The sequence below is a fragment of the Pelodiscus sinensis genome, chromosome 22 (genome assembly GCF_049634645.1).
Source record: "Pelodiscus sinensis isolate JC-2024 chromosome 22, ASM4963464v1, whole genome shotgun sequence".
In the NCBI taxonomy this organism is placed as follows: Eukaryota; Metazoa; Chordata; order Testudines; family Trionychidae; genus Pelodiscus; species Pelodiscus sinensis.
In genome coordinates, this window is record NC_134732.1 from 8,138,371 (window position 1) to 8,151,388 (window position 13,018).

At 46.8% G+C, this 13,018-nt stretch overlaps 1 protein-coding gene across 1 annotated transcript in view; it reads right to left on the reverse strand.

The window, feature by feature from the left end:
• The window catches only part of BRINP1 (BMP/retinoic acid inducible neural specific 1), a 155,692-nt gene that overhangs the window by 18,529 nt on the left and 124,145 nt on the right, over nt 1-13,018 (reverse strand). The window contains exon 6 of the mRNA XM_006119724.4: nt 1,894-2,130. Within this exon, the coding sequence (XP_006119786.1) occupies nt 1,894-2,130 (237 nt within the window). The remainder of the gene's footprint in view (nt 1-1,893; nt 2,131-13,018) is intronic.

Sequence of the window (13,018 nt, forward strand, 5' to 3'; positions counted from 1 at the left end):
GAAGTGTGCATTGGAACACAACATTCCAAATTTAGCACATGAAATGAGAAAATTCAGAATAAACTGTAAGGGGAATTTAGGGAGACAGAATATAGTCAACTGTGACAACTTTGGCCAGTTTTAGCACCTCTACACTTGCAAAAACGGCACGGGGCCTTTAACAGCAACACTGGTTATGAGGTGAGATTCTGATTCTCCTCTTTTGCCAATTTAAACAAGGAGCAACTCCATTTATGTCACTGTGGATCACCTATCCCCTCAGGAAATGTAAACTGGCGTAGCTCCACTGACAATGCTGATTTCTCCAGCTAAGGATTGACCCAATGGTTCCTCAGGTTTAGAATCAGTGTGGGAGCAGAAAGAGTTGGAAGAGCAGTGAATGCAGTTTCCAGGCACTGACAGATAGACAAGCCCTTGGCAAATCATTTGGGGCACACTAAAGGGCACCTAAATTAGGTCATCAAGGGGTCAGGAGCCTGCAAAACAACATGTATTAAAGGCCTAGTTGAGAAGCATGAGTAGGCTGCTGTGAAAGTCCCCTCAGGGAGGTTTTCATAAAAAGCATTTTATCCATGCCATTTCCTCATTGGACAAAGGAACATTTGTAAATTCAGAGCCTGAATAGAGCAGTTTCGATTTAAGCACCAAATTGCATGAAACACCATTAATTTCAAGCCCACAGCAGAGCTGGCCAAAAGCCAAACATGCTCTGAATTTGCTCCTGATACATGTATTGTCACACAGTTCCACAAGAAAAGCCTTTAGGAAGGCAGCCCCTCCCTGACAACTTGCATTCCCATGCCGGAGGCAGGTATAATTTGGCTTCAAGCACTGACAAGTGCCTGTGGTGAGCGGGGAAGGGGATTAGTTAGCACTTCATGAATTAATTCCCACTTCAAAAGTGGTGTGCAGAGGCAGGGGTGAGCACCTTTTTGGGCTGAGGTGTCTGCTGTGTGGTGCACTTACTGTATCTTCTTCATAGCTGTAACAAGAGACAATGCTCCTGCATCCCACTCAAAACCCCTGAAGACATTATTCTTTTGTCAGTCTGATACTGCACCAAGTTCAGATCTGATACACCAGCATCATGAAGATGAATTACCAATGGAGCCATATGAAATTCAGAAACTTCAGGTCATCAGATACACAAACATGTGGAGATTTTTTCGTCCATCTCTACACAGAACACCTCTGTCACAGAAGAGTTTACTCAGCTCCTTGATATATGCACATGAGCTTTCAGGACACCAACAAGGAGCATGCAATTCAGGGAGAGCTAAAGGTACATTCTGTACCCTCCACATTGTGGCTAATCTATAATGAACATAAATATCCCCAACATGTAATGGTGAAATATATTTTTGGGATGCTAACTGGGCAGTAGAGAATTTTCCATCACAACTAGTACTGGATTTTCAACCAAACAAGCATTTTTCAGTAGAAGTCTACTTTAAATGAAAAATTCCAATTTTTATCAAAAAAATAAAATATGAAAACCAGAAACTTTCAGATATTTGACCAAAATATTTGGAGATGTTTTTCTTTTGAGGAGATGGCAGTGGATTTTTCTTTTGGCTGGAAGAGAAACTTATTTTCCTAACAGCCCTTGTTCTTATCATTATTAAAACAAACAACAAAACCATACATCTCAGAGGGGCCATATCAGTATCTGTCTGCAAAAACAACAGGGAGTCCTGTGGCCCTTTAAAGACTAATACATTTATTTGGCCATACGTTTCCGTGGATAAAAACTACTTCATCAGATGTGACAAAATGTTTTTTCCCACAGAAGCGTATGCCCAAATAAATCTGTTAGTAGGTATGGTGCCACCGGACTCCTTGTTGTTTTTAAAAAAACACAGACACTGGAAAATAGCCCCATTCCCTGCTTACCTGAATTCTCCAAATCTTTATACGCTTCTGTCCAGGACTTGGCCATGTTTGCCAGTGTGTACTCCATGATTTGAATGTCAGTGATGGGACAGTTGCATTGTGGGAATTCTTCAGCACACTGGCAACCGCACTGGCTGTTCTGACACACATATTCCCCCTCTCCATTGCACATGATGTAACTCAATGCAGACTGGACAAATTTCTCTTGTAAATACTGCGGGAAGATGATCTGGAGACCTGGCACAGAGACAAAAGCAGGGAATATGCAAATCAGTGTGCTGGGTTGCTGTTTTGTTTTGTTTTTTAAACCTGTGTCATTAACAACTTGGGAAGGTGATGCAGAGGAATTAAAAGTTGCTGTAAAATTTCTTCCCTAGTTGTTGTGAGCAAGAAATTTGAGGTATAAAATTTATTCCTCAAGCACAGTGCAACTGCTAAGCTCAGATCAGACTGCACCTGCTGGCCTTAAGGAGGTCATGGGATGTCATCTCACAAGCCTTGGAAAATACACCACAGTATGCAAGAAGAGACATGAGGGAGCCTTGTAGGTGAAATGTACACTGTTATGCTATTAGGTGCTACAAAAAGCCTGCTAAAAACCTATAACCCCAGAGAGCTGCCTGAGACGGGCTGCTTCTGTACCCCGACTCCAGAATCCCCTTTGTGCCACACTGGAGGAAGTTGTCTCTATTCAGCTCAGCTGCAGACTCCACTACAGTATGTTCTACACCGGTAGAGGTGCTGGCCTTTATACCTTCTTTTTGATGGACTTTTTCAGACTCATACACTGAGCACTAGTTCAGATATAATAAGCATTAAACTATTCTAAATATCTTTCATGGTGCAGAAAGAAAGAAAGAAAGAAAGAAAGAAAGAAAGAAAGAAAGAAAGAAAGAAAGAAAGAAAGAAAGAAAGAAAGAAAGAAAGAAAGAAAGAAAGAAAGAAAGAAAGAAAGAAAGAAAGAAAGAAAGAAAGAAAGAAAGAAAGAAAGAAAGAAATAGGCTAGAGAGCGGTAGACAGAAAGATCATAACATTAGAACAAAAGAAAGGCCATACTGGGTCAGACCAAAGGTCCATCTAGCTCAGTATCCTATCTGCCAACAGTGGCCAATACCACATGCCCTAGAGGGAGAGAATACAATAGGGAATCATCATGTGATTGAAGGCTACATCTAGACTGCAAGCCTCTTTTGAAAGAGGCTTTTTTGAAAGATACTTTCAAAAAAGTCTCTTTCGAAAAAGAGCGTTTGGACTACAACCAGTACTTTCGAAAAAACAAGCTGCTCTTTTGAAAGAGAGCACCCAGGCAGTCTGGATTCTCTCTTTTGAAAAAGCACAGTTTGCATTACATAGCGCTATTTTTCGAAAGAGCGCTTTCAAAAAAAGACGTTATTCCCCATAAAACGAGGTTTAGTGTGGTCAAAAAAACTGTCGCGTTCTTTCGATTTACTTTCAAAAGAACGCGGCAGCAGTCTAGATGCAGGTAAAGTTTTTTCGAAAAAAAGCCTGCAGTCTAGGCATACCCATAGAGAAGAAAGGAAAAGAATATAGGGGAAAATCTATACTAGTGGCTAGGGGATTTTGGAGCCCCTGTTCCATTCAATTTCAGTGAGAGCTGGGTGTCTAACTCCCTTCATCTTGTTTGGAAATCCCACCATAAGGAATATGTGTCCCGTTCTCAGCCAGGCAGACTGGCACAGTTCTACTGACTTCAATGTAGCTTTAGCCCTATTTATACCCCCATTTCACTCTCTCTCTCTCTCTCTCTCTTTCTCTCTCTCTCTCTCTCACACACACACACACACACACACACACACACACACACACACACACACACACACACACACACACACACACACACACACACACACACACAATACTTTTCTGTGCTTTTCTGTTAAAACCCAATTCTGTGAGCTCCCTGCAGACAGCCAAGGGCCCTATAGGATTCACAGCTGTTTCCTTGTACCTGGTAAGTTCTGCTTGTCAGACTCTGTCATTTTCTGAAATGCATGATGCAGGGGAGAGCAATAACTATGAGTAAGCCTTTTGAAAGAAGTCTGGACAAATCACCTTTCCTCATGAAAGGTCCAGGGATTTCAGGCTGGCAGATAAAGGAGTATAAGGCATGGACAGCAGTGCTGAACTCCAGTGTAATGAAGGCACGCAGGTCAATTACCCATCTGTTTGTGTTTCTATTGCTCTGAATTACCGTATCCATCGCTGACAGCTCATTGGGTAAAACTGTGGAGAAAGGGCCAGGAGGGTTCTGATCTCATTCAGGAGTTCAGCCCCCCAATCTGTGATGAGTTGTTTGCACTCTAGGCGACAGAAAGGTGGTTGGGAGAACCTCAGACTCCACTCCTAGGCTGGTTTTAAGGGAAGCCCCTCACTTCTTTGGTGCCTGATGGAGCAGCTGGGGAATAACAAATGCAAAGGGGGCATCCCAGATTTCCTTTTCTTACCTCCTTATGCTCAAGACATGGCTTATACAGAATACCATGCCCATGGGCAGTGAGCTGTCCAATTGTCTGACCCAATTCTCCATCAAGCGCAGAGCAGTGGCAGCTGCCAGGCAGAATAAACATAGTGCTGTGTTCAGGCAGAGATAATATTTGGGACACATGCATGAAGAAAGGGGTCGAGGCCTTGTTTTCAGACAAAGAGTATTTGTAGCCACCATTGACTACTCAGGAAATAGAGAGTTCTCTACACCTCTGAACACCGTGTCCTTCATGCATACTTTTCTACAGGAACCAGGTGATGGTAGGGGAAGCTCCATCAGACAACGGGCCAAATTCGGAAAGGGGTGGTCTCTTGCATGTCCCACTGACCTCTCCTGGGATAAAAATATATGGAGATATATCTATCTCAGGGTATGTCTACACTACAAAGTTAGTTCGAACTAACGGACGTTAGTTCGAACTAACTTTCATAGGCGCTACACTAGCGCTCCGCTAGTTCGAATTTAATTCGAACTAGCGGAGCGCTTAGTTCGAACTAGGTAAACCTCATTTTACAAGGATTAAGCCTAGTTCGAACTAGCTAGTTCGAATTAAGGGCTGTGTAGACCCTTAATTCGAACTAGTGGGAGGCTAAGGCTTCCCAGGTTTCCCTGGTGGCCACTCTGGCCAACACCAGGGAAACTCTACTGCCCCCCTCCCGGCCCCGGACCTCTTAAAGGGGCACGGGCTGGCTACGGTGCCCGTGCCAGGTGCAAGCCTGCCAGCACCCAGCCAGCAGACCCTGCACCTGGCACGGATCGAGCCAGCCACCCAATGCCCCCCAGCCCTCCCCCTCTTCCCGGGACCAGGCTGGCGGCTCCCGGGAGCTTGCCCGGGACCGCAAGAGGCGGGCACCCGCCTGGGCTAGTGCGGACATCGTGGACCTTGTCCACGATCTCCGCACTAGGCACAGGAAAGTGGCCGGCTTGGGCAGGAGAGCTGCCAGCCTGGCCACCCAGGAGCAGGTGTGCATGAAAATCAAGGGGGTCCACTGAGACCCCCGATCCTGAGCCCTGAGCTTACAATGGCCATCCTGGGTCAGACCAAAGGTCCATCTAGCCCAGTAGCTTGTCTGCCGACAGCGGCCAACCATAGGGACCCTGGAGGGGATGGACCGGAGACAGTGACCAAGCCATTTGTCTCGTGCCATCCCTCTCCAGCCTTCCACAAACTTTGGGCAGGGACACCACTCCTACCCCCAGGCTAATAGCACTCCATGGACCCAACCTCCATGACTTGATCTCACTTCCCTTTAAACTCTGTTCTAGTTGTAGCCTTCACAGCCTCCTGCAGCAAGGAGTTCCACAGGTTGACTCTTTGCTTTGTGAAGAACTTTGCTTTCTGTTACTAGTTTGAAGCCTGCTACCCATTCCTTTCCTTTGGTGTCCTCTAGTCCTTCTTTATGGGAACTAATGAAGAACTTTTCTGGATGCACCCTCTCCACCCAACTCCTGCTTTTAGAGACCTCTATCCTGTCCCCCCCCCCCTCCGTCTCCTCTTTTCTAAGCTGAGAAGTCCCAGTCTCTTTAGCCTCTCTTCATATGGGACCTGTTCCCAACCCCTGATCATTTTAGTTGCCCTCCCCTCTCCCAGCCTCTCTCTTCCCCTCTCCCACCTCCTTTTCCCAGTCTCCCCCAGTTTTGTTCAATAAAGACAGATTCCATTTTTCAACACAATTGTCCTTTATTTTGTACATCAAGAAAAGGGGCTAGGGAAGGGTAAGTGGAAGGAGGTGAGGGAGGAATGGGGCACGAGCCCCTGATGGGGAGGACTGGGCTGGCTCTGCGGGCTTCTGGGGGTGGAAGCTCTCCTGCAGCCCCCCAATTGCCCCCTCTCCCCAGATGGCAGCCTGCGGCAAGTGCAGCCGGGCTGATGGCCGAGTGCTGTGTTGTGCCCAGTGTGGGCACTCTGGGCACTCCAAGCCAGGACTGGTTTTCAAGCAGGGCACCCCTGAGAACTGTCTGTCCGGGGTGGGAGTCGGGACCCTTTAAGCACAGCCTTCGGCTAGCCTGAGACAGCATCTCCACGCTCTAAGTCCTCCTCTGATGCCCTGCCGGCACTGCTTCTGGCCATCCTTAAGCCCTGTTCAGGGTCCACTTAATGTGGACATGCTAGTTCGAATTGGCAAAACGCTAATTCGAACTAGTTTTTAGTTCTAGACGCGTTAGTTCGAATTAGCTTAGTTCGAATTAACTAATTCGAACTAAGTTAGTTCAAATTAGCGCTGTAGTGTAGACATACCCTCATAGAGCTGGAAGGGACCTTGAGAGGTCATTGAGTCCAGTCCCCACAGCAGGACCAAGTACTATCCTTGACAGATTTATCCCAGATCGGCCTCCTCAAGGAATGAGCTCACAACCTTGGATTTAGCAGGCCAATGCTCAAACCACTGAGCTATCCCCTTCTCAGGGGACCACCTTTTGACTACAAAAGGGATTGCAGGTGCTCAGCACCTTGCAGGATTTTGCCCTACGTACTGTCATCTGATCCATCTATGGAAGGGACTTTCCTTTTCAAACCTCAATACTGGAGGTAGCTGAAGATCTCCAGCTGCCAGGCTCTAAGACTTTACTCCACTTGGCTTGACAATGGAAAGCAAGTACTGAGCCACTACGTATTTTGACACTTTCAAAGCACTGTGAGACCCTGAGGGCTTCTAGATTCACAGGGGAGGAGGGATTCTGGGGCTGCACTCATCACCTTCCATGGATCCCACTGGAAGGGTCTAGGTTCCATGGACATATTTCAGTCCTTTGACTTCACTCTATGGAATTACCTATCCTGGCATCTGAGAACTTATTCAACGCCTAAATTACTGCTGTGCTTTTCAGTTCACTAGGCTTTCTTTTTTTACTTATGTTGGACAGCAGCACCAAGATGCTTCCCAGTCCCAGCTAATGGCAATTGCTTTCTCATGCATGGCAGCTCAGCTAACCTGTGGGGAACCACTCTGTACAGATGCATCCATAACCAGAAACACTGGGCACTCTCTGAGAGACACTCATCTTCCCCTCACACACATGCCATAACTGCAAATGCACTCCCCCCATGCAAGTACACAGCATGTATAATACATGTCCAAACATGCTGAAACACTTTTCAAGGAAACACCGACTCCTATACAATACATGTCCAGTCCCATGGAAAGATGTGCACTTGCAGGCCCTAATACTCATTTACACTAAGAATGGGTTACACTGAGTAAACTCATTTACACTCACTTTGGGTATGTCTACACTACCCGCCTAGTTCGAACTAGGGGGGGTAATGTAGTCATTCGGAGTTGCAAATGAAGCCTGGGATCTGAATTTCCCGGGCTTCATTTGCTTAAAGCCGGACGGTGCCATTTTTAAATGCCGGCTAGGTCGGACCCCGTGCCGCGTGGCTACACGCGGCACAGACTAGCTAGTTCGGATTAGGCTTCCTATCTGAACTAGCCGTACACCTCGTGGATAAAACGAGGCGTACAGCTAGTTCGGATTAAGAAGCTAGTCTGTGCCGCGTGGCTACACCATTTACAAATGGCGCCGGCCAGCTTTATGCAAATGAAGCCCGGGAAATTCAAATCCCGGGCTTCATTTGCAACTTCATATGACTACTTTACCCCCCCTAGTTCGAACTAGGGGGGTAGTGTAGACATACCCTTTGAGGCCACTCTGATGGTGAAAGAGTTAATGTGAGCCTGAGAGACAATTACTGCACCAGATTGCTCCTAGTGGGTAGGCCGAAGTTAATCAAAGATGAAGCCTAGCTCAGTGGTGGCACAGAGAGCCTATGTGGAGCAGAAGGCAGAAAGTCAAGAACTTTGCAGTCACCTTTGTGGCCTTGCAGACATCTGAGGAAATAGGGAAGCTGTGGGAGAGAAAGTATTTGGAGGACACAGGAATGAAGCAAGCTTCTGTGGCTGACTTTGGCTGTAGGGCTAAGTCATGAGAAACCACTGTAGGGCCAGAGCACCCATCAGCAGGCGGTGCTAGATGAGGAGGGCCCCACACTCAGCCAGAGGGGGTGCACCAGGCTTCTACAGGCCCCCTTCACAATGCCAATGTGGTGTAAAAGGGCCTTAGTCTAACTGATAATCAGGCCCATACTCAGTAAGACAATCTATCAAGGTGCTTAAGTATGTATTGTGCATTTAGACACATGTGGAGTCCTTTTGATTTCCATGCAACTGTTCATGAGCTTAAAGAGGAGCCCATGTATAAATGCTTGGCTGGCTCAGGGACCCCATACCCATAGATTTACAAAAACTCGAACTAGGACACAAGCAATACAGCCTTGTAGCTTACCAATTCCACCATCCTACAGGAACTTCTTGCTATTCACAAAGATTACCCTCCAGGCGAGGGAATCCACAAGAGGGGAGGCTGAATGCTAAGGTTATAGGGTTCACATTCGCATATACACACTCAGACCATAGACAGGTATACACCTCTGTGTTTTCTCAACCACCATGCTTCTGGATGGCAGCATGCCTTGGATGGTAACATGCTGGTCAGGATCAATCATGTGACAAATGCCTGCCACACTGAAGTGCAAAAAGCCTCTTTAAAGACTGGAGAAGGTTTGAAGAAACTGAGGTGGATATGAAAGAGGGGCTATGGAAGATGATCTGAAATTCATTTGGTAGGTTCCCAGAGATACCTAAAAAGCACTTTGTTTGAATTGATGCAGGTGCCTTCACAAAGCCCCACAATTGGAGTTCAATGAAACAGTTTTCCCTTGAAAAATACAGTTGAGATCCAAATGGCTTGTGGAAAATGTGTTGCTGGGGAAAAAGTTGAAGTGAATTGTTTTGACTTTCTTATTTAATTAAGGTGACACTGAAATTTTTCATTTCAACTTTTTTATTTCAGTTTCTTTTGTTTAGACAATTACCTTCTATTAAATATTTTAATAGAGCTAATATACAACTATAATATAATACCATGTTAAATTACTGTTCTGACATTATCAAAAGGACTTTTACCATACTGAAGCAAAATGATCGGATGCTATGAAAGAAAAGCATTTTGATATTTCCAAATGGAATTTTTGTTTTGCTGGAAAATAGAAATTTTGGTTCCATTTTGGAATGAAAACAAATTTTGAAATGTCGTAATTTCTCATGGCCTGGAAATTCCATTTTTTGTCCAGCTCTGCTTGCAACCTCCAGCATTGGCAAAGAGATAAGAATGCAGATACATGGGAATGCACACATGTTGACACCCATCCATGCACGCACATGCTCTTGCATCTGAGACTGTTTTTACTTATTCATTCCAAGTTCGAACAGGCCTAGACCCAGACATTCAGGCCTTTGAGGACATTTAGATCCAGGTCTAAACCTTGCAGCTGGGGGCGGGTGACAGAACTGTCATGCCCCTGGGCAACAGCGGGAGGGACAGCGCCACAATCCTGGAAGGAATGGAGTCCTGGGTGAAAGGGCTGCACCCAGCCCCCTGCCCCAGCCAGCCCTTAGAGCCTCCTGGAGTGCACCACACGGGTCTGGTGTGGTGATTTAAAGTAGCAATGGCAGCCAGGAGCCTTGGGGCCACTGCTCCTTTTGCCCCTTCTGTTGGTAGGACTGCCTGCAGCCGACCCTTATACCTTGTCATGGGCCTAACTAAAACCTTTATCTGACCTTTGAGGCCGTTGGCTCTTGGGCCTACGACTGCCAGGGGCTCAGGCACTTCTTTGAGAACGAGCTGATCTCACGCGCAGACATCAGCCAAGGTCTGGCTGCAGCAGACTGGTTGGAAATCAGAAATCCTCCTTGTCATGAAGACACTGTTCTTTTATTGAACTGGCCTCCCAGCAGAGCGACATGAAGGCAGGAACACGGATTTCTGTCAGCGGCTCATGCTTGGCTGCTAATCAGATCAGAGTAGACTAAGTCACGATTCATTACCTGCAGCCCTGTGACTAATTCTTAATGAGCTCTCACAAAGCAGCTGGAGAGGAGAGAAAAGAGCCTGAATAATTATTCGGCGAACCGCCCTCCAGATTGGGTGGATAACATTAAGGTGTCACTTTAAAGGTCACTTTGCTTTATTCAAAGGAGACCATTTCTCCCTGCCCTTGTGCCTTTCCACGAGCTATGGTTTGGCTGGTGTTGGGGTTGCCCTGTGTTGTAGGATGGAAAGCTTGTGTGCTGATAATCTTGTTACCCCATAGGCTCTCACAGAACTGAGTCACATACCAGGAATGAGCATCTGTATGTCCTTTCATCCCAACCTGCAAGACAATACCTTCGTCCTGCCCTGTCTGGGCTCTCAACCTTCCTCTTCTCTTTCTGTCAGCCATCTCCTTTCCGCTCCCTCCTGGCCACGCTCTTCTCTCTATTTCCTCTGGTCCCCCCTTTTATGCAGACCCTCACGGTCTCCCTCACCCATTTTCTCCCGCACCTCTCTCTGGGGATTATGCAAGTGGCTGTATTCAGTATTCACAGATTCTAAAGCCAGAAGGGATCTCTGTGACTGTCTAGTATGACCCACCCCCATGGCATAACACAGCCAGAGAACTCCCCCAAAATAAGCCCCAGGGGTTATCTGTGGGAAAAAAGAACATCCAAAATTGTCAGTGGTGGAGAATCCACCAAAGCCCTTGGTAAAACTTTTCAATGGTTAATTCTCACACCATTAAAAACATACATTTTATTCCCAGTCTGAATGTATCTGGCTTAAGCACCCAGCCGCTGGATCATACAAATCCTGTCTCTGCAAGATGGAGGAGCCCTCTACTCAATATTTGTTCCATGTGTCGGTACCTATAGATTATAATCAACTCATTCTTTAACATTCCTTTTCTTACATTATATAGGTTGAGCTTTGAGTTTATCATTATAAACAAGGGTGACTGGTGAAGGGACACACAGGGGGCCACCAGCCCAGGGAAGGGCTAGGATGACCCCCTTCTGCCCCAGTCCCTGCCTCTCTCTGCCCCCGCTCTGCTCCTTCTCTTCCCTCTCACTTCAGCCCTCAACCCCCTTCCCTAAGCAATGTAGTCTGGTGCAGGCAGCAGGGGTCTAGTCTCCCACACTCACAAGCAGCAGCAGGGAAAGTGGAGCAATGTGGCTGAGTCACTCTGCTTCCTGTTGGTGAGGGTGGGGACAGTACCCCCCCTTTCCCAAGGGTCGTAGCTGGGAGAGCAGAGAGGTGAATGCAGGGGACCAGATCCCTGCTGCTGACACCAGCCCCTTTCCTCCTGGCTAGTTCCCTGGCCACCCAGAAGCTCTGGACCCACTAGCAGCTGGACTGCTCCTTGCCCCTTTCACCCAGAGGGATTAGGGGCATGTGCCCCTTCATGTCCCCTGGGAAAACTTACATTTTTAATCATTCTTGTGGCTCTTCAATTTATCAACACCCTTCTTCAATTGTGGCACTAGAAATGGATCCATATTCCAGCAATGCCCAATGCGGAGATAAAATAACCTCTCTTCTACTATGCAAGATTCCCCAGTTTATGCATCCCAGGATAGCATCAGCTCTATTAGCCACTGCATCACGAGAGCTCACCTCAACTGATTATCCACCATAGCCCCCATATCTTTTTTCAGAATCATTGCTTCCCAAGATAGAGTGCCCCATTCTGTAAGCTCGGCTATATTCTTTGTTCCTAGATGAATACATGTACATTTAGGCATATAAAAATGCATATTGTTTCCTTGCATTCAGTTTACTAAGTGATCTAACTCTTTCTGTATCAGTGACTGGTCCTCTTTCTTCTACACCATTTTCCCCAATTTGTGTGTCATTATGCCCATTATGCCTCGTGGAATGAGGTTTACCGGAGCGATTGACAAAGTCCAGACTGTCCCGCTGTGCTGCCAAACAGCTGATCGGCAAAGCGGGGGCCATTTTGATGTAAATGAAGCAGCGGTTATTTAAATCGTCACTTCATTTCCCTATGTCTAGTAAACTCATCTACATGGCTCCGTCGACGGCGCCATTTAGGCTAGGCATACCCTCCTATAGTAAGCGTCAGAGGTTCCAGGTTCAAATCTGCCTGGTGGTAGTTACAAGAACACTTCCCTGGTATTTTCAAAATGGAAAGAGGATCTTGTGCACCCTTTGATTTTCAGCCAGTGTCTGTGAAAATCCCACCCATGGTTATAAATATCCTTGGAAGACTTGAAGCCTCACTTTTCATAGGGGCCTGATCTCAAGCCCTCTGAACTCAGTCAGAGTCATTCCATTCATCCAGTCTTTGAATAAGGCTGTTAGATCAGTGGTCACCAACCAGTAGATCATGATCTACCAGTTGATCTTGGAGCCTCTGACAGGTGATCCTGACTGGCTTGGCTAGGAAGCTATCAAACGCTGGCACTTCAGTTGCCCCTCCACCTACTGTCAAGCTGCTCCTGCCCTCAGCCTTGGAGCTGCCCCTTGGGCTGTGCAGGGTGTGGGAGGGAGAGGGGGGAGGGCTGATGTCAGTGTGTCCTTCCCCCCCCCCCACTTCTGTGCCCCATCTCCACACAGAGAGAAGGGGATGGAAAGAGTTTGTCACTCAAACTCTGTCGCACTCAAACTCACACACTGTGTGTGTCTCTGTCAGTCATTCTCACAAACATACACTGTCCTTCCCTCTCATCTCCTGACCCAAAGGGTGGTTGTTACTACTTTTACTGCTTGCAAAGTGGA